The 20,721-nt window shown below is 52.0% G+C and overlaps 1 protein-coding gene across 2 annotated transcripts in view; it reads left to right on the top strand.

The window, feature by feature from the left end:
* The window catches only part of PPP2R2B (protein phosphatase 2 regulatory subunit Bbeta), a 59,887-nt gene that overhangs the window by 8,709 nt on the left and 30,457 nt on the right, over positions 1 to 20,721 (top strand). The window contains exon 1 of one of the 2 annotated variants that reach the window (XM_061457164.1): positions 7,306 to 7,534. The exons of the other annotated variant lie outside the window; for it this stretch is intronic. Within the exon in view, the coding sequence (XP_061313148.1) occupies positions 7,465 to 7,534 (70 nt within the window). The 5' untranslated portion in view covers positions 7,306 to 7,464. Of the gene's footprint in view, positions 1 to 7,305; positions 7,535 to 20,721 lie in introns of those variants that run through there. 2 annotated transcript variants of the gene reach the window in all.

Genomic DNA, 20,721 nt, shown 5'->3' with positions numbered 1-20,721 from the left:
AAAAATCACACTGATGAAATTTCATGTGTGCACGACCAGGAAGACCATGGGAGAGTTTCTGATAGAATGTCATGGCCGTATTTTTCTGACACAGAGTATGTGAGGGCAGGAGTGAGGGGAACTTTGCTGTTATACCCTTGATACTTTGTTCCCATAAATTTGGGTCGCAGGAAAGCAGAGAACTGGAATGTTTTTGCCATAGTCTGTTGGCAAAAATTACACATGACGGTGCATGGATGGATCTAAAATAGGCTCTGCAGTCAGCAGGACTGTGCCTGACTATGGTCAGCTGTGGCAAGGTGGAGTGGAGGGGCTGAGAGAGGTGAGGTGTGGGGATTGCTTTGGACACGCTGGCGAGGTCTGAGAGCTGTGGTGCAAGTGGCTGCGGTGGTCTGGGGGCAGCGGGTGTGCAGTCCCTGTCCCAGGACACCCTTGCAGCGGTGGGGGTCTGTATCGCGGCAGGCAGAGGGTGAGTTGCCAATGTGTGAATTCAGGGTAATGGTGCACCACTGCCCGAATCCCTTTTTAATTAGCACTAGTACTTGTTTTGGGTGGGTAATTGTTGTAAGGCTGCACGCAAGCTGGCATCCAGCTGAGCACGTGTATTGCCTAAAGAGTAGGTGGTCAGAGTTTCCTGCCTTGGTGCTATGTTGGGCGTCCTGAGCACAGGCTGATGGGCTGATGATGTTCATGCTAATGAATCAATTACTCTCATGTGTGATGGTTCTTCCTTTAAATGTTCAGAAACCATTCAAAAACATGACAGGAGTGAAATCAGTTTTGTTTGTTAAATTGGATTAAAGTACCTGGATTCCCATGTGGACGGGGGCAATAGGATTCACTGTTACTTTGGATGTTGTCCGGTCTCATCTTGCTGGGGATAGTTGTCTGGTTTAGAAAGTAATTTTTTGTAAAGGACAGTAAAATCTGAACGATCACGTAATCACACTGCAATGTGTATGTTCATACAGAATGTCGTGCTGACCTCCTTGCTCATATTAATACTATGCATGATTCAGGAGGAGGCTTTAGGAAGGGCAGGTACAGGAGGGAGCCTGTGTTCGTGTACCCGTGTGTGAGACCGGGCTGCTGCTTGATTCGTGGTTTGGTCTGGCCGCTTAGATTTCCTTCCCTCAGGCAGTTTATAATCTGTTTAACATAACACAGTCATTTGTCTTGTTTGCTCTCTACTTAACAGATGGATTTGTGGATTTCGTAATTACTGGATGAACGTTAATCAGACGTGATATCTTTTATTAATTAGCAGTTTTGCAGGTTTGTTTCTCCAAATGACACGAGGTAGAGGATATGTAAATGCTCCTGACACACAAATGTTAGTTTTACAACATTAGCGTTTTGAGAAGCTGTGCAAACTTTTAAGGCTCCCCACGGTGTCACATGCGGGTGTTCTCTCTTACGCTGCTGGATGACATTTGAGGACAAGCAGAATGGTTTGTATATAGTGACAATCCCAGCACCAACTTTTACAGTTTTGCCGTTAAACTCACTCTGCTGGCGCTACAGGATGTGGACTGCCCTGGTTTAGTTTATGCCATGGTTTTATTACTTTTTGATGTAGCCCATGTTCAAATTAAATGAAGGCAGTGGATTAATTGCAGTTTAGGATATACAATTCAAAGTGACCTAGATGTGTTGGTGTCTCATACTGGCATACATCCTTTCAAAGAAAATCCTCCTCTGGGGCGATACAAGATTTTGCATGTTTAATGCTACTTTAACAGAAATAAATGCCAAATAGTCATTCTCACAAAGAGTGTCTCATCCCAGGATACTGGGGGAAGCATCTGAGTGCTCAGTATAAATCCATTACATGACAAACTGCTTTTTTCTATGCTCAGGCTGATCCTAGCTTCTCCTTTCACAGTTTCTTGACCATGCAGCTGGTGGCTAAAGGGTTTGCAGACTATTGCTTTGGTTGTATTATTATTACTACTATTGAAGTGTGCAATTGTCACCTTCGCTCTGTGGAATTGTTTCTGCCTTTGACTTGACAAGTGAAATACTTCAAGCGGCGGGGGGGAGATACACAAGGATCGGTTTTTGGAAGCCAGCTTACCCCATACACACCAGCAGCATCCAGAGCGATGTGCAGAGCCCGGCCTGTGAACATCACCTTTTGTAGATGAACAGGGCTGGGCTGTGCAGTGGCTGATGAGAAGCAGGTAACCTTCAGTATAATTCACAGTATCTGTTCCACTTCAGTTCACGTGTTCCCCTCCTGTATGGTGACCTCATCTAACATAAAGCATTTTGGGAGATGTACCCCTCTATGCAATAGTGGAATTAAATGGTGATTTTCCTCACCAACTGAAAATAAACCAGGGAAATCTTAGAAACAAAATACTGTCTTTATTCTTCCATTCTGTGCTCACTAGATCTAGTTATTCAGCCTTAGACTTCCTATAATGGTCGTCTCATGAACAATGTTCCTGTGTCATCTTGCATCCTCTTTATCCCTTGTTATTGCATTTCGCTGTAGCACTCTGGGACAAGGAACCAGTATTGATGTATCACACAATGCTGTGTACACTGGTTCTGTGCTCTTATATATATAGTCCCCAGGAGAGCTGCACTGGTGTTCCACTGGCTTTCAGACCTGGATACCCAACCAACGCCCCTCACTTCCCACTGTCGTGCCTTCCCACTGTCAGGTGCACTGGAGTTTGTTACTCCAGTTAAAAGCCAAACCCACAAGAACAGACAAAGCCCCAGCACCGGCAGAAGAACTCACCTGCAGCACTGCTCAGAGTAGCTGATTTCAAGCAAGAACTTAGCATAGACTGTGCTCAGCTGGTTCAGATGCACCGATGCTGTAATGTGGCCTTAATCTTCAGAAATGGCAAATCCTATTTACTGTGTAAGTATTTAAGCTAATTAGACCTCTGATGTGGGGAACATGTGATAAACTGTTCACACTTTATCCTGTAAAGGACGTTGAAGTCTTGGACCTGCCTGAAACATTCTGTTCCATTTTGGGGTGTCATATGTGCTCAGCACTGTGAATAGCAATAGCATAATTTGGTGATAGTATAAAGACACTGAGTATGTTATGGCTAGATCATTTGTAGAGCAAAGGAAGAAGTAATTTATACAAAGTTCTTCCTGGAAGCACCATGTTTACGTTGCAGGGACACAGTTGTGGTATGTGTGCATTATAGGAGTGATGCCTGTTGCTCTACTGTTCAGTTCTGGCTAGCACTGGGGTGAGGATCCCATGGTTACAGTGTGCCCACAGAGAGCAGGATGCCCTGCTGTTTTGGCTAAGAAGAGAATGAGTGAGAGGCACTGGCAATGGGCACTGGATGCGGCTGCTTGAAAAAAAGGGCAAAAGCAGTAAATAGGTGAAGGGAGGCTGGTTTCAGACCCTGGCATAAAATGCTTAGTAGGGAAAGAGTAAAAATGGAAAAGGGCCTGCTAAAATGCCACATAAGCTGGTTAGTCTAATTGGAGATAGGAGAGAAAGCACTTAGCAGCTCATCCCCGAGCCGGGCTGGTTATGTGGCAGTGCTGGTTACAGAAGTGCTGTTAAACATGTACTGCTTGTACTGGTACCTGCGCAGTGTGGGGCAGGGGTCAGGCACGTCAATTTATCATGCGACCTTTGGGAGGCAGAAGCTTTCTACTTTGTATTCAATGAACTGAGTCTTCCCTTTTCTGCCCCAAGGTCTTGACCCTTGTTCTCCGTGACTCATGAAGGAGAAGGTTGCAGTTCACCCTCTGCGTGTGACCTGACTCCCCGCCATTCTTGATCTTGGTTTAATCCAGTAAATCATTGGTCTTCCTGAAGTCAAGCTAATTAAGGTTCATATGATCAGGACTTCATCCCAGATATGGGTTACAGCTTCCCCAGCTTGCTTATGTGACTTATAGTGGAAAATGTGAGAAACAAACTGACTTAGTGTAGCGAAATCACTCAGGTCTCTTGGCGTGGCACAGGAGGAACACTGCATCGCGCGTCCCTTGATGGCTGGATTGGAATGGTCTTTGTTGCCCAGCATGAGCCCTTGCTCTTCCCGAGCCTTCCCCAGGCTCCCTAGGCTGTAAACAGGCAGCATCGGTCTCCCTGGGTGCTCAGCTACATGATGGGGATAATATTTATTCGCCTGCTGTGAAGCACTTGGGTGTCTATGGTCCTCTGGAAAGGAAGGTCCCTGACCTGGTGTCTGTGTCCCTCATCCTGGACTGAACCACCCACGTGATGGACCAGGCACTGCTTTGACAAGGCTCCAGGGGTGTCGGGCAGCACAGCCCAGCCCTGGGCAGAAAACTGCTTTCCCACACAAGAAAACAGCAGTGTGGAGTCAGCTGTGTTTCAGAGTGACAGTGGCCTTCCAAAAGCCAATACTGGTCTGAGGGACTGCATCACTTGATGAAATAATGATTGGCATGAATTCTAACTAGTTTAGAATTAGTTTACGCATGCATTAAAGTGCACTGTCGAGAAAGATGACTCTTCTCTCTCAAACGTATGCAGTTAACTGTTTATCTCACTGTGATCTCTTCTGGGCACAGTTAGTGCCTCTTCCCAGGGTCCTTGCTCCCCTGTGTCACCCTGTCCCCTGGGGTGGGGCAGAGGAGCTGTGCCCAGGGCTGCTCTACACAGACTGGCCTCAGGCATCATCCAGTACTGCCCTGCCCATCAGTCAATCAACAGGAATAGTTCACAGAAGTTTAGAAGAAATGTTGTTATCTAACAGCATATTTAACAGTTAAAAAAATCAGGCTGTGTTTGAACCCAGTCCAGTCATTAGGAAAATAGATTTAGTGCCTTAGATGTGAAGGTAAAACAAATGAGGTGAAGGAAGTTTTGTGCTGAGCATGAAATCAGAGGCTTGATTCAATTATTCTTAACACACTGCTGAGGTCCCACAGAAACCTGTGCATGGGAGCTCTTAAACCTAGTCTAATTGAAGCAAAAATCAGTGAAGTGGAAAGTGTCCTGGCTCTTCAAGGGATGTCAAGGTATATAACATGGGAGAGGGGCGGGGGTTTGGAAAGCAGTGACAGCTACAAGCTGACCTCTGGCGAATTTAATCTGCAAATGGATTCCCGCTTAGGACAGCTAATGCTTTTAGTTACTGTAAAGGCTCATTCCTGGATTCTAAAAAGCTGAGAATAAATGGATTTCATGATGCAGCTCCTATGCATGTTGCATAACAAATGGGTGGCTTGTGGATGCATTTAAATGATACAGTGCACTGGAAAACTTTGCAGGACTTATGAATAGTAATTTTAATTCATACACAATGGGGAGAGTAATTTTTTCTAGTTAATATGGGAGAAAGGACTTGGCATTTGTTAAAATGGAAATACACTGAAGACGGAGCCTGCTGAAATGAAAGGGAGGAGGTTGCTGGTTTGTGTTTGTTTCCTAAACCATATTCACGAGCATTGCAGGGGCTTGTTACTCAGCTGGGCAGTGACTTGACTGAGATTTGCCCTCTGGGATCTGAAGGGAGGATGTGATATGGTAATATCTGCTTATTAAAAATCCATCTTTATTTTTCTTTCCTGGCGCTGGGATTGTTTGAGCCAGATTGCTCCGGTGTCTCACCCAGCATACACAAGTGCAGGCAAACACAACTGGCAGGCAGAAGCAGTCTGGTTCCAGGGTGTAGAGGTTTGGTTTTACCTTTCCTTTCCTTCTCTCTTCTCCTGTGGGGGTCCGTGCTCTTCCCTTCCCTTTGGACACAGGAGACTGAGCCCGGAGCCGTCAGTTGACTTTCCTGGAGCCAGCAGCAGTTCTGAGTCCTGTAGTGCTGTGTTCGGGTCCGGTCCCCTGCACTGTAGCATCTACAAGGAGCTACCAGCAGCACAAAAGTTGTTTTTAAAGCACAACATTACCGCTGTGGCTCTTTCTGCCCTGCAAGAGGGCTTTGGTAAATTCATCTCTGCTTGGCCGTGAATCCATGGCTCGGTCCTGTGCCGTGTCACAGTGACTTCAAACTGAGCTGTGGATCTTGCCCACTGCAACTGAGAGCAGCTTCAGCCACAAATACAGTGTGCTTGCTTAACTTAAACATGTGTCTGGTGATTGTAGCAAGGAACTCAAATTCCAGAATAACTCAGTGAACGCTTTGGGCATGGAGACTTCAGGCTTGTGCCTGTCTGATGAATGCTTCTGGTTTGTCACCTCAGTAATCCCTGTATTAACGAATGGCCTGTGATGTGATGTGCTTCACTGACAAATCCTTGAAGTTATATATGACTGTGAGGAAGTGCTGGAGTTCTCCAAGGTGCAGGTTTACAATGCTTTTTATCAACCTCAATGTGACAGCATGTCAGCAAGTGGAAGAGAGGCACAGTGAGAGCCTGGGAATTCACCTTGCCTCACAAGGTCACCACACGGGGCAGAAAGAGCTTTTTCCTCTCTCTTGCCTTTCATCTGAGAGGATCCACACTCATCAGTGGTGCTGCCGAGTGCTCTGTCCACATGATGTGCACACTGGACATACGTGAGTCCTTGAGCCTTCTTGTTCAGAGATGTTATCTCCTGTGCTTGCCCTGAAATCAGCAGCTCCCAAGGAGGCAGTGTGATTGCAGCAGAATAGTAAGAGGCTGTAAAATCTTGAACCTTCCCAATGAGATTTTAATTATGATACTACAGTTAGGAGAGGAAATTTATTTGCAGCGCACTACTGTATTTACAGTTATTCAGCATCTTTGCCCATTCCCTCTGTATCCCTTATTTCCCCGCTTGTCCCAGTACCAGTAACACTCCCCACTGATGTGGCACTGGGCTGTCAAGGCAGCTCCTGTGCTGTGGCAGAGCGTAGTTTTGCTGAGGTGGGCGCCAAGCTCTGGGGTTCCTATGGCTCACCCTGAGCTCACGGTGCTTCACCCGCAGCCCCTGTGCTTGCGTCTTCCCCAGTGTCACCGACCCACCTTCACTCCTTCCCATCCCTCACTGACCTGAAGAGCCTCGGCGCATCCCTACCCCTTCCACAGCCGAGAGGGATGAGCCTGGGTGTGGTCACACCCCCCCCCCGCCTTATTGGTGCTGGCGTGGCTGCCCCATGGCCCTCGCTGCAGCCTCTGTCCCAGGGCACGCGGAGCTTACACGCAGTGGCTCTTCTTCTGCCAAAGAAGGGGCCTGGTGTCAGAGCCCGGCTTAGTTCTTGTGTCCGGGGCAGGCAGGTCAGGGAGGGGCACTTTCCGGAGACAGAAGCATCCCTCGGAGGCAGGAGCATCCCCAGGGCAGGGGCAGCGCCGCGCTCCGCCCGCCCGAGACGCGCCGTGCCCGACGGGGCGGGCGGAGCTCCGTGCCGTGCTGTGCCGAGCCAAGCCGTGCCGTATGGGAGGAGCCAGCGGGCTCCACCGCCCCTGCGCGCCGCCCCCCCCCGCCACCGCCGCGGCATTTCGCGGCCGGCCGCCGCGGAGCAGGGCGCGGGGGGATGATGGATCTGCGGCTGCTGAAGCCCCGCGCCCGCCAGCCCGCCGTCAATGGAGGAGGACGTTGAGACCCGCAAGATCAGCAGCAGTTTCCTGCGAGACCACAGCTATGCCACGGAAGGTGAGCGAGTGCCGCGGAGCCGCAGCCCCTTTCCCCGCAGCAGGTGGGGGGGCCGGTCCCGGCCCCTGCCGAACCCCCGCTGCCTGCATCGGGGCCGGGCCCCGCTCCCCCCTGCCGAGCCGCTCCGCGGAGGCTCAGTCCGGACCCGCTGACCCTCTCCGGTGACTCAGCAGCGCCGGACCCTCCGGATCCCGCGGCGCTGGGCCCCCCGAGCCGGGCTGGAGGGTCCGGCCCGCCCCGCGCTGGCCCCTCGGTGCTGTGAGGGAGCGGAGCCGCAGCCGGGCAGGAGAACAGCGAACCGGGGTCCCAGGACCCCCATCTCCACCCGGGCATCGGGAGCGGAGCGGGTCGAATCGAGCCCGGCCCCGCCGGCAGCCTCCAGCCCAGGCCGATCGCAGCCCGTTCCCCGAGGAGCCGGGACCGGTTCCGGGCTGGGGGCTCCCGGCAGACGGGAGGCGGGCGGGAGCGGTTTCAAGCTCGGCTTCCTTAGGTTACAGCTGCATCAGCGCATCCGCAGGTGGCCTGTGGCTGCAGCGGGGTTGTCAGACTTGGAAATAAGGTAGATCCCGGTGCGGTTCTCGGTACAGAAATGAAATAGTTATCTCAGGGCTATTTTTGCTGCAAGCCTCTGCAGGAAGAATTGCGTGTTCTGACTTGCGTGTTGCGGGGGTTGAGGAGATGCCAAATCTGTTGGACATGGCCAGTGTCAGCCCCGGCGAAGCTCACGGGTGCGTCTGAGCACGGTTTCCCGCAGGCTCGGGCAGCGGAGCAGACGCTGTGGCCATGTTCGGATCAGGCATCTGAAGGGAGCTGCAGGCTGCTCGTGATGCTGCAGCTGCCACAAAGAGGGAGGCTCCACCGGCGGGGCTGGAGGAGTGACAGGGCAGGAGCAGCGGCTGCCTCTGCTGCCCTTCCCGACAGCCCAGAGCTGCTTCCATTGCCTCCAGCCTCCCCATGCATCCTTGCCTCGGGAGGAAAACACAGCCACTGTGGAGCAAAACCACCGGCTCCATCCCTCCCGGTGGCACTGACCCCTTGCATCCAACTTCAGAAAACAGGCTGAACACCAGGGAGCCTGGGCAGGCTTAGTAGTAGTAGTTAATAAATACAGGCTTATTAATAGTAGCTAATAAATAAAGGCTTATTAATAGTAGTTTGGCTGATTAGTAGCCAAAGAGGCTTTCCTGTGCTGGTTCATCCTCCTCAGGCTCAAAAGGAAGCCAATGTAGGACCAGACTTTGGGAACGTTATTACTCCAGCCCATGGCTAAAGGAAGGTTTATCAGGAACATATCTGGTTTAATACAGGAGTGGAAAGCTTTGGGTACCTGGTGAGCCACAGAAAACGGCCATAGGGACGTTCGTGTTGCCTGTGTGTGGCTGGAACATCAGTGCCAGGCACTGGCAGTGCCCAGAGCAGGGAGGTGGCACACCGGCTGTCCCTGGCTCGCTGCTCCTGGTGTGTCACATGTGGGGCTGGGTGGCAGACGCCTCACCGGTGCAGGAGGCAGGGAAGCTCTGCCGGAGGGGTGGGATGGAGCCGAGCTCCCGTGTCCACAAACCTGGCTCACATCACTGCGGGCTGTGGCGGGATGAATTTGCTGTTTCTGTGTTATAAAAGGCAGCTGCAGCAGGCAGCAGACAAAAACTGGGGTTATAGCTGCCCTGTTGTGACCTGCTGAGAGCGTGCTTTCTGTGGCCGGGAAGAATGGAGGGTTGAGGTGAGCCTGATGAGCAGATATAGTGATTTCAGTGACGCCGGGGCTTCCAGGGGTTTTCAGGGGTAAGATCCAGTCTGTTTCGTAATCCGTGGTGGATTTCCTCAAGCTGCACGCTGGTGTTTTCAGAAGAGCTTTGTGTGCTGTATGAGAAAACCATAGCCCAGCTCTGCCCAGTAAACGGGCCGGCAGGGTTTGTGCGGCGGTAATGGACTCATCCGAGGGATCGCTGCTGCTGCGGCCGGACTGAATCAGCCTCAGGAGCCTGTTTGGTGGCTGTCTCTCAGCTGGGAGTTTCTCCTCATCTCATGCCGCTCGGGACTTGTGCTTCTCCATGCGGTTGTGATGCTGGAGGAAGGCTGAATGTGCTCTGAAATGGTAGATCTTGCTAGCGAGGAAAACAAGTGAAGGAAGACGATTCAGTTCTATTTTTTATTACACGTGAAAGCAGAATGTGCCTAAACCGATGTGGTCGGTAACATGTCTTGAAATAAAAATCCTTCCAAATCCTGCTCCGGAGGTGAAGGCTCCAAGTGAAGGTGTCCGTGGTGTGTCAGTGAGGGAAGGATGGGGTTATGCAATTCGGTTTAGTGAAGTGTCGTCACTTAAATAGGTCTGGTATTTGAATGCAAATGCGGGATGAGGATGGCTTTTCAAAAGCAGACACTTGAATGCCTCCTTCTTACGGTGCTCAAGAGTGCTGTTAATGAAGGAGGTGCAGCCATTGTGCTAACTCGACTTTGGCTGCCAGAGAATACCGAGTTGCAGAGATGCAGCTGCATCCCCACACTTGGAGCCGGGTGAGGCTCCAGCCTTGCTGTTCGGTTGTTGGCTGGCCCGGAGCTGGCAGCACTGCCGTGAACGGCGGGTTCCTCGTGAGAGATGCTCGCAAAATAAGCTTGGTTTGTTCTGCTGCATAACCCCATCTTCATTGGCAATTCTGCTCAACGCCCAGCCAGAAGTAGGACAAATTGAGACTATTTGGATACAAACAAACCGTTTGAGTAGCTTGCACTGCTAGACGTGCTTCCTAGAGGCGTGGGGCCCCTGCACATTGGCCCATTTCCAGTAGCTTGACCCAAAATGCCCATCCCCTGAAGTCTTCAAGCTCTGCGTGTCACCTTTCTTGTGTGGTGCTGCCCACCCAGCAGGTCCCCCAGTCCTCTTGGTGGTTGACAGTTGGGTAGATACCTCCAGACAGAGGAGGGATGGTGTGAACACCCTGTTCTGTGCTCCGTGCCCTGATGAGAGGGACATTTGGACCCAGCCCATGTGGGTTCAGGTGGGATGCCTGTGAGCACATGGTTGTGCTGTTGGAGGAGGACCCTTGTCCCACGGCCACAGTGTGGGCCTGCTGTGGGGCCAGCTGTGATCCAGAAGCACCCCTGGAAGGATATCCCTGTCTCTCATCGGCTCTGCCAATGGAGTACCTGCCCTACAGGGGCTGTGTGGCCTCAGGGATGCACCCTGTCTCCTGGGCCATGGCTCCCTGCATCTGCTTTTCAGTTGCTCCCCACACCCCTTTTCCCAGTGTGCTGGCTGAAGTCCATCGAGTCTTTAATCTCTTTGAGGAGTGTTTCCTAAATCAAATAGATTTTTCCATTGAGAAATCTATCATTAAGCCCTCATTTCCTTTTCCTAGTTTAATCCTGTTACTTCCAGCTGAAACTCCCTTGCCTCTCTTGTCATTCCCGTTCCACTTTTTTCCCTGTCCCACTGTCATACTGTGCTGCTGGAAGGAGCTGCCTCTGCCCTGATGCTGAGGACATGGCCTCATGAGTCCCCCCACCAGGAGCTCACCAGGAGCTGTGGGTACCCTGGAGCCGCTGGGTGCATGAGCAGAGGATAAATTCAGGCTCCCCTGCTCTGTTTTGTGGGGAGAAGCAATCCGTGCCATTACAGCCTGACCAGGTGGTCACCCGCCTGCAGGGAGCACATTCCAGAAGCAGCCTGGGTCATGCTGTGCCAGGTCCCTAAACACTGTTTCATTTCCCGGTCAGTTTGTGAAGAGAAATCTGTGGCCACAGTGACCTCTATAAAAGCCTGCATGTGGTTCCCAGAAAAGCACAAGGTGCTTGACCCCAGCCTGGGTTCACGGTGAGAGCTGGTGGGTATTTTTGTTGTTGCGAATGATGTCAGTTTATTTTGGGGATCATCTGGATTGGGATTTAATTAATCCAGGAACCTCCGTGAAGTTGTTGTTTTATCACATAAATCCTTTGATTATGAAACATAATCCCATCTTTTATGCTTTTTATTTATACACATGCACTATGTTTAGCCCTCCCTTCCTCTTCCAGAGTCTTTATTCCAGCCAGGTTGGAAGGACCCACAGGCGCATCTCCCTCTGTCTAATCCTGGGATCACTGTGAGGAGAGCCTTGTGCTTGTAGTGCCCTGCGTCAAAGCCGACTTGGGGATACTTTTAAGTTCAGATTAATGAGAGAATAGATATGCCTGGGGATGCTGTAATCTTGGGATTAGTGAGAGGACTGGGAGCAGGTAATGAATGATGTGACTCTGACCCGGTGCTGATGGTCTGCGAGAGTGCCTGGTCACTGGTGACAGCATCTGTGGGGCACTGCACGATCCTCAGGTTTCCAAATGGGATGGTGGGACTTGGTGGAGTGGTGGAGGCCTGGGGCAACAAAAGCTTTCCCCATGCCCCTTCCGTCCTGTCCCTTCTGTGCCTATCTCCGTTTTGTGCCTCCCCTTGGATGTGCTTGCTCCTCAGCTGGCTCCTGCAGTGATGGCCAGTCTCTATAAACCACTGGTGTCTCATCAGTGTCCTGCGGCCGCCAGCGTGTGTGGGGCTCCATGCCATGGTGGGGGTCTGCCTTGGGCTGTGTCGGGCAGGGCACAGGGAACTTAAGTGGGGAAACTTCTGGAGGTCTGGAGGAGCAGCAGTTGTGTGAAGGGGAGCAGACTTGGGAAGTTTTCCCATGGGATAGTCAACCCTTGTAATCTTTCAGTATCTGTGAGGCTGGATAAGGTCATGAGAGCTGTCAAGGCTTACTAAGCACGGAGAGATCACCTCTGGCTTGGGAGGCCCCTGAGCTGAACGTTGTTAGAGGGTGGGAGAACATGATTGGAAACACATTACGTGATTTCGCTGTTGGCGTGCATCTCCAGTTATCCATGGGGGATGGGATGCTGGGCTGGATATGCTTTTGGTTTTACTCAGTATGGCCTTGCTCCCTGGCAAAGCTGTTGTCACTTGTGTGAACAAGAGTCCACAGGGCTCTACCAAACCCCTAACACCTCCTTCCCAAAGATATCCTGTCCCTGGGAAGTCAGCAGGTCATTGGGCTTAAGGCAAATGCTGTGGCAGCATCAGGTACCCTAAACTGGGAGTTAAGAGCAGAGGAGCACCCCTGCCAGTGGCTTGGTCACTGGTTGTGGGAGTAAAGGCTCATGGAAGAGATCCTTTGGTAATATGTCCCAGCTGCTGAAAATGCCACCGGTGTGGGCTGGTGACTCCTGTAACCCCTGTGAGAGGTGTGAGCTGTGCACACGTAGCAGAGCTGAGGTGCGTTGACGTGGCAGGGTGCTGATGAGGCAGGTTAAAAATAGCAGCTGCTTCCTCCCCATCCCTCCTGATCTCGGCTGCTGGAAGCACTCAGGCTGATGTGCTGAGCAAGCACAATGCTCCAGCTGCAGCCAGGGCTGCACGGAGCCTGGGTACCGCAGGGAATGCACTGGGCAGAAGTGTGCTGGTATCCACCACTGCAGGGATCTGGGGAGCCCTGCCACAGTGGAATGCTGCATGGCAGGTCTGCCTGGGGCCTATGGGTAAACCCCAAACACCCACTGGCATCTCATCACAGCATCCCTGTCTAGCACCACCCTGGGTCTGGGATGCCTGGCAGCCCTGGGCAATGGCACCTGAGCTCCTTGAGGCCCTCCCAAAGTCCCTGTGACTTATGGGGCTGGCGACTGCCCTGGAGCTGGGGCAATGCAAAATCAGAGCCCAGATGTGGAATCAGTGCGTTATTCCTACCTTGTCAGAAACACAGCTTGGGTCCTGCTGCCCTCCCCAGTAGAGGTATAATTGAGCCATCAGAGTCAATGTCTCCATTCAGAGCAGTTGTTTCAGTGCTGGTGGTTGTTTTTCTCCTGCTTCATTGTGAGCCTGATTTCTTGAGGGGAAATATTTGAAGGGTCTTTGAGTAGTTCCCCCCATAGCAGGGAATGGCAGTGCTCCTCTCGCCCGGTGCCACTGGCCTTTGAATCACTCTGGAAGTGCAGGCATGGATTAGTGGGACCTCGCTCACCGTGGCAGAGTGAAGGGAGTCCTGGGTGCTGTTGTTATTCTTGCCACAGACTCATAGACTGACTGGATTGGAAGGGACCTTAAAGCTCCTCCAGCTCCAACCCCTGCCACAGGCAGGGACCCCTTCCGCTAGAGCAGCTTGCTCCAAGCCCCTGTGTCCAACCTGGCCTTGAGCATTGCCAGGGATGGGGCAGCCACAGCTTCTCTGGGCACCCTGTGCCAGCGCCTCAGCACCCTCGCAGGGAAGAGCTTCTGCCTAAGAGCTCCACAGAGCACAGCAGAGGGGCAGAATCCCCTTCCTGAGCTGCTGCTCATGCTCTGGGGGTGCAGCCCAGCACACGCAGGGGTTCTGGGCTCAAGAGTACATGGGGAGCTTCTCATCAACCAAGCCCCCAAGGTCTTCTCCTCAGAGCTGCTCTGTCCAGTCTCCACTCAACCTGCATTTACTCTTGGGTAGCCCTGGCCCAGGGACAGGGCCTTGTACTTGGCCTGGTTGAACTTCATGAGGCTGGCATAGTCCCACTTCTCCAGCCTGTCCAAGTCCCTCTGGATCATATCCCTTCCCTCCAGCTTGTTGACCAACATCCTTGTGCTGTTCCCTGTGAGGTTTGCCATTGCATTGAGCAGTTAACCGAGTTGGGATGGTTTTTTGCTTTGCCCTTCACAATCCAGCCCCCTCTTCCTGCTGGGCAAAGCCTGGGCGAGCAGAGAGGTGATGGGCCAGGGAAGCAGTCAGAGGAGTACCCTTTATTGTAGCTTTGCATTGTTGTTGAGCCTTTTCGATAACCCGGCTGTTTTCCGTAAGTTGACATTTTCCCTGTGTCAGATTCAAGCTTCTCCTCAGCAATTTGGTCCTCTGAATCCTTCCAAGTGTTGCCTGGGCTGGCCCTTCTCAGGCCAGGTTTTTGTCAGGGGTGCTGGTGGTGGGAGGGGACATTGCAGCCTTGGGGCTGGAGGCGCTGCTGGATGGATGAGAGGAGCCTCGTGGCTCCTGCTGTAGTACTCAGAGGTGTGACAGACACCTTGGGCAGCAGGAGCAAAGCCAGGAGGGGCAGGAGCTTTGTGCTGGGGCTGTGGGAACCGCAGGAGTCCAGGCAGCAGGGCTGGGGAGAGCTGGTATATCCAGACAGCTTCTGCTCGCTGCAGTGCTGTCTGCCTGTGCGGCACAGAATTGCTCTGCAGCCTTTTTGTTTCCCTTAAAAGCTGTTTCCCTGCGTGCTCGTGCAGTGAGTGTGCGTAGAGAGGGCCGGGGACCATCCCTCCTAAAGCAGGTCCTGTGGATGGAGAGGTAACTGAAATAGGCACCAGAAACCAAACCAGACAGCCGATCCCGTTTCAATCTCTGTCCTGCATTTCAGTTGATTCCCTCTTGAAGCCGTAAACCACCACCATTATCTCAGCTTCCTGAGTATGCAAAAAAATTGCTGTGATTTTCCTACCCTTGGATCAGCCCGTATCCATATTCGCTGAATAACAATAAAATGTTAATGGAGATAAAGAGTGTTATCTCCCTCATGTCTATTTTGTCTTCGGAATAACTTTAAATGTTGAGTGCTGAGATTTATAGATGCCAAGCCTGCTCGGCAAAAATAAATCATGTTCCATAGTGCACATTACCATTTATTGCTGCTGTATTATCTGAAGCCAGAGTGGGTGTAAACCCAGTGATAACATCCTCGAAGGGGGCTTCAATAATTTTGTAGTTAAATTTAAAAATCCTGTTGGCTGCCTGGTTTGATTTGCAGCTCCTTTTAGTGCAGGGGTTTCCAAGTGGAAACTGTCGAGGATGCTGGTAACAGGCTCCCCAAGAAGTACGGTGACAGGAGAAGAACCGGCTCCTGGCAGAGCCGCTATTTCAGCTGCAGCCTTGGTGAACCAGCCCTGCACATGCGGCTTCCCCAGGACACTCTTTTCCAAGGCTCCGTAGGCCTTGGGAGGCCACTGGGGTTTTTAAACAAGCATTTCCTTGCATTCCATTTGTTAGCTCTGTGAGCGAGGGAAAAGCACCCTGACTGGTGAAAAGAGCCTGTCTGATGAACGTGGGCATTTGACCAGATAGTGAGAACCAGTCACTGACGGTTCTTTTCTGCCGCCAGCCTCGCAGCAGTGAGCGGCTGATGAGCAGCATTAGCTGGGGTGACAGATTGCTCCGCTTGCAGCCTGAGGAAACCTTACCAGCACGGAGGTCAGGGTACGGAGGCGCCCGTCCTTCCACCTCGCGCTGACGGAGCTGCCTCGCTGCGTGGCTCGGCCTGATGGGCGCCAGATGCGATCGGCGTCGGGGGGGCCGTGGTGTGTTTAACACCTGGCTCCTACCCACCAGCCGCGCCCAGAGGCACTCTGCGGAGCACCGCGAGCCTGGGCTGGGTGTTCCTGGTGCAGCCCCGCAGAGCCCTTTGCCAGGGCACGGCAGCCCGAGGACGGTGCCTCCCGGCCTGCGGTGTGTGCTGCGGGAAGCTGCCGGGGGAAAAGGAGCTTTGTGTCCATGGGGCCCTGCTCTGTTGCCGCACGTGCACGCATGCGGTGATGGAGCAGGAGATGGGCTCTGCTGCTGGAAGTCAGACACCGGCAGAGGTGGACACTGCTCTGACTGTGGCTGGAAAGCTGCGTGTGAAAATGTGCGTGTGTGGGATCAGGAGGTGGGAAATGGAGAATTAGAGAGGTGGTTTCTGAGAGCCCTCCCTCACAGTCCCTAACTAAACTTGGCCTTGGTTGCAGGAGGCTGACAGACCCTTAATTACAATAACAGCATGAGCAGTGTTGCTTTGTAACTGGCTCCCCACTGAAATTTCTGGCTCGCAGGAGTGGTGTGCCAGATGTCTGCTTGTGATTGCTCTGCTCCTGCAGACTGGTGCGGGGTAATGCTCTCCACTGGAGGACGAGCATCATGCAGGTGTCCAGGGGAGGCCCTGTTTGTCTGCCTGGTTTCTTGGCAGATGCAAATCCCATCTCATAGGCCCACCAAAAGCTTTACAAGTGGCTCTGCAGCAATTGCCTTCTGCAAAAAGTCATTGTGTCAGAAGACATGGGGGAGAACAGGGATCTGCACGTCTCCCAGAGCCATGTATTGCTGAATTTCAGTGATGTTTCGGAGCCCCAGCCTTAGCTCTGGTCTGTGGGTTCATGCAGCTGTGAGACCCAGCATGATTTCAGTCTGCTGAGACACGGCCCCATGCACAGTGTGGCTGGAGTCGTGCAGAGATGGGTCCTGGCCTGTGTGACCCAGGGCGTTTGCAAGGCTGGAAAATGCACGGACGGTGCTCTGAGAATGTGACTTCTGCATCTGCTGGGCTCTTGGTGTCGGGGTAGAAAGCAGCCTGGGGCTGGAGAGAGCCAGAGGCTCAGTTGCTGTGAGGAGTCTTGGTCCGCTGCTAGCAAGCGTGTTAGGCTGTGGTGAGCGAGGAAGCCAGGGAGAAGCCACTCTCAGCCAGGCTGGCCCAGTGCTGGGTGTGCTGTTGGCATCCTGAAGGCATCTCCTGGTTTGTCACATCCAGCGATGGGCAGCTGGAAACTCCTCTCCCCCAGTACCAGCCAGGTCAGAGTGTCCCTGCAGGTTATGGACCCTGTTCCATACTGTTGTTTGACCCCTTGATGTAGTATTTTCATTTAGAGCCCTACAAAATACAGTAGCTTGGTGCTGTTAATGAAGGGCCTCCAGCCAGCAAGAGGTTGTTCAGCTTTTTTTAGCAATGAAAGCAATGAAGAGGCATCCTTTATTAGTCATTGGGCAGAAAGTGAGAGGTCAGTACTTGTGGCACCAACTGGTTTAGTTTGCCCAAAGATGGTGTTTGTGATGCCATGCATTGATCACCTTGTAGATGGGGAGCTCATGTCAGTGGAGCCAGACCTGTCTCCCCATGGTCCTCAAGGTGCTCAGGGGTCAATCAGTGCTCACCACTGGCACGGCACCCCTTGGGGGCAACTCTCCCCTCCGAGAGGCTGATGCAGGGATCCAGCCCCAGGCAACAGCAATCACATCCGGCTTAATGCTGGGGATGGAATAGCAGCTCCTGGTTCTCACCCAGCACTCCTTCACGAGCAGGTCTCAAAGTACCTCAAAAACGTGAGGAGGATTCTTGCTCATATTTTACAGGTGTATTTAGTGATTCTTACCCATCAGTGCACATCCAGGCAGGGTGCTGATCTTGGCAACACTGCTTTGAAGCCAAAGCTGAAATCTGCAGCAATGCCTTGTGTGCGCGGGGCTCTCGGGAGGAGACAGTGGCGTCTTGTCATGTTTGCACATTTGATCTAGCCTAAGAACTTTGTAATAAGGATGTTTATGAGTTAATCACATGTGACACTTTGTTTGCTCCCCGCTGCAAGCCTGAGATGTGTGTGTGTGGATGTGGGGAAGTAGATCATTGTTTTTTTGGCCTTGTGTCATCGTAATGCATTATCTCCATCTGGTTGTCTCCTCCCTCCTTGTGTCCCTCAGCTGGAAGTAAGTGTGTACCAGTGGCTATTAATAGCTGAATCCTGCTACAGTCTGCTCTTGCAGATGGGATTCTCAGCTTCTGAAGCCTAAAACTCTAAAGCAATACGCTGTGTGGTCCTTAATGCAATTAGGTTTGCTCTAAGTTAGGTTCTCAAGGCCAAATGCTGACCTCGGTTTCTGTGTGAAGGTTGCCCATCAGTGTCCTGGCCTGGTGATCCCAACCAGAGCACTCCCTGTCACTCCCGTATCTGGTGACGTGCTTTGTCACCAGCACTGTCTGTGTGGTAAATACACGTGTGAGATCCTGTCCTGGCACTGCTGGCCATGCAGCCCTTACGGTGTGTGTGGTTTATAGTGCCGGGGCAGGAGGGCATCTGCCAAGTCCTATCCCTGGCAGAAGGGTGCGGGCACCAAGCCTTGTCCTCGCCCTTTTCCTTCCCACAGCCCTGCCCTTTCCCAGCTGTCCAGCTCCTCTCAGGGAAGCACGTCCAGTGACGGACCTGCCGATGCTGGAGCAGCATGAGAGCAGCGCAGGGTGGGACAGACCTCCTTCAGCAGCAGGAGGGACTCTGCAGAGAGGTATTTGGGGAGAAAGTGTCAGAAACTGCTCCAAACGGCTCACGTGTGGCGAGCTTCCCCTCGCCGGGGACCCACGCAGCCCTGGGAACCGGCGGGTCTGTGGAGGTTTGTTCTTTGAGGTGTTGCTGTAACTATGAGAGCTCTGCTTTCTCTCAGCCAGAAACTGCTGTTACAACAGCGAGGTTGTTCTTAGATTCATTTTACCTCTCTGTGCCCAGGAGGTGTCTGTCCCATTCAGCGCTGGCTGGGGATGCGCAGAGCATCCCACCCGAGGTCCTCGCTGTGTTCACATTCCATGGCTTGGCCTCAAGGAGTGATTGATGCTGTGACTATGGCCAGTGCCAGTGCCATTCCTCCTCTACAGGGGCACTGAGCTACCTGCGCTGCTCTGAGGCTCTTCTGTTTGCACAGCGGTGATGCAGCCAGGCTGAAGAATATGTCACTGCTCACTTCACTGGCTAGAGATGATCGTCACGGCTGCAGACAGGAGACCTGCCCTGGTTTGAAGTCCCAGTGTGCAGCTGAATTCCTGACTTCTGTAGCGCTTCGTTCTCCATCTTTTGAGAGCTACTCCCTCACCAAACCTCTCCCTTCCCTCGCAATCTGTTTCTGACAACGTGTGAAGTTATTGACAAGGTGATGAAATCTGGTGGACAAGGATTTGCCAGAAAAAGAAGGCTTTTTCCCTCTGCATATGCAGTCTCAAGCCTTCAAATGAAGCCATCCTCCCCCCTGTAAAACCTGCGTATGCGTTCAGAGCAGCAGCTGCTGGTGGTAACCGCCGAGCCGCTGGTGGTCTGGTGGCCTGCGGGTACGGTGGTACGTCCTCAGTGCACGTGCAGGGCCTGGAGCTCAGAAGAACTGTGGGTGGTGACAGAGTACAACAAAAATACACTTTGGTACCGTCCTTGTGAGCTCTCCTCGTTGGGTGCTGTGTACTGCTCAGCAGTGTCCCTTCCGCCCGCAGGGTAAACGCACAGCGGTTCCATCACCTGGAAAGAGGGGTGATTTTCAGTGCTGTTTTACAACATCAGTCTCAGGATGTGTCTGTTTTGGACCTCTCTGTTGTGATAGGTGGCCTGGGCAGGAGTCACTGTGGTGACTGGTGATGGTAGCACAGGGACCTAGTGCTGATGGTGACTCTGCAAATGCTTTGCAATCCACTGATGACATTGACTTCTCCAGTGAGTTTAATGTGAAAGAATATGAATAAGGTTGGCTTCGTTAACTGGGAAGACCCATGGGTGATGATAGTAGCTCATCCAGAGGAAGATTTTGGGAATGGGTTGATGGGAAACAGTTCTGTCTTGGCAGAAAGACTTGAAATGTGCATAGTTAATGCTTGGTTTGGGTGTCATTTGTTCCTGGCTGTTACATTGCCTTCAGCTGTCCTTGCAGAGGTGCCTTTCCAGAGCCAGGGCTGAGGCACGGGTTGCTCCAGGGGCTGAGGGTGCCCAGCCCAGCAAGTAGCAGAGGCGGCTCCTTCTCCAGCCCTTGTGACAGCAACAGGGGCTGCATCTTCCCAGTGAGGTTTAAATAGTCTTGCATGACAGCACATTAAAATACAAGCTTGTTTTAACCATTGCACTCGGTTACATCCAGTGTGAGAATGCTCAGAGACAGCTTGGCAAGATTGTCAGATTTAGCTTTTGTTGTGCTCCTGGCAGTGCTATTTGGAGGCTGGAAGGGTATTTTAGGTATATTTAATTACAGTTTTTGCTTGCTTAGCAAATTGCTGCTGGTACAATTGTTAACCTGTAGTAAAAAATGTTAAAGCAGATGGAAAACATTCAAGGCATTCTTTTGTCCCATCCTTCTCCACAAGATGGGGAATACAGTATTTATGTTTATTGGCCAGTGCTGTTTCCTGGCTAGCAGGGTTTGCAGCAAATGACTGTGTGCGTTTCTTTTACTTTCCAAAAGCCATTGATTTTTGCAGCATTGCAATTAGAAAACAAGAAGCCTATAAAATGATGTTATTCCTGTATTTTAAAATGGAGTTTCGGCCTCCTGCTGTCTTTTTATTGGTTTCCCCCCTTCCCAGCCCTGCTGAATGTTGCTTGAGTCAGCATGTTGTAATTGGCCTGTGGAGATCCAGGTCTTGCTGGTATCACTTCAAACCCAAACAGTTTCGCTGCAGTTTCACCATTCCTGAGCTTCCCATGTAACAGGGGAGTGCAC

This window comes from Pezoporus flaviventris, unplaced genomic scaffold (genome assembly GCF_033815535.1).
Source record: "Pezoporus flaviventris isolate CSIRO_AGI_PZ_B2104156 unplaced genomic scaffold, CSIRO_AGI_Pfla_v1 ptg000023l, whole genome shotgun sequence".
NCBI classification, from domain to species: Eukaryota; Metazoa; Chordata; class Aves; order Psittaciformes; family Psittacidae; genus Pezoporus; species Pezoporus flaviventris.
Note: the sequence above shows the minus strand (reverse complement) of the source record. Positions and strands in the feature narration are given on the sequence as shown.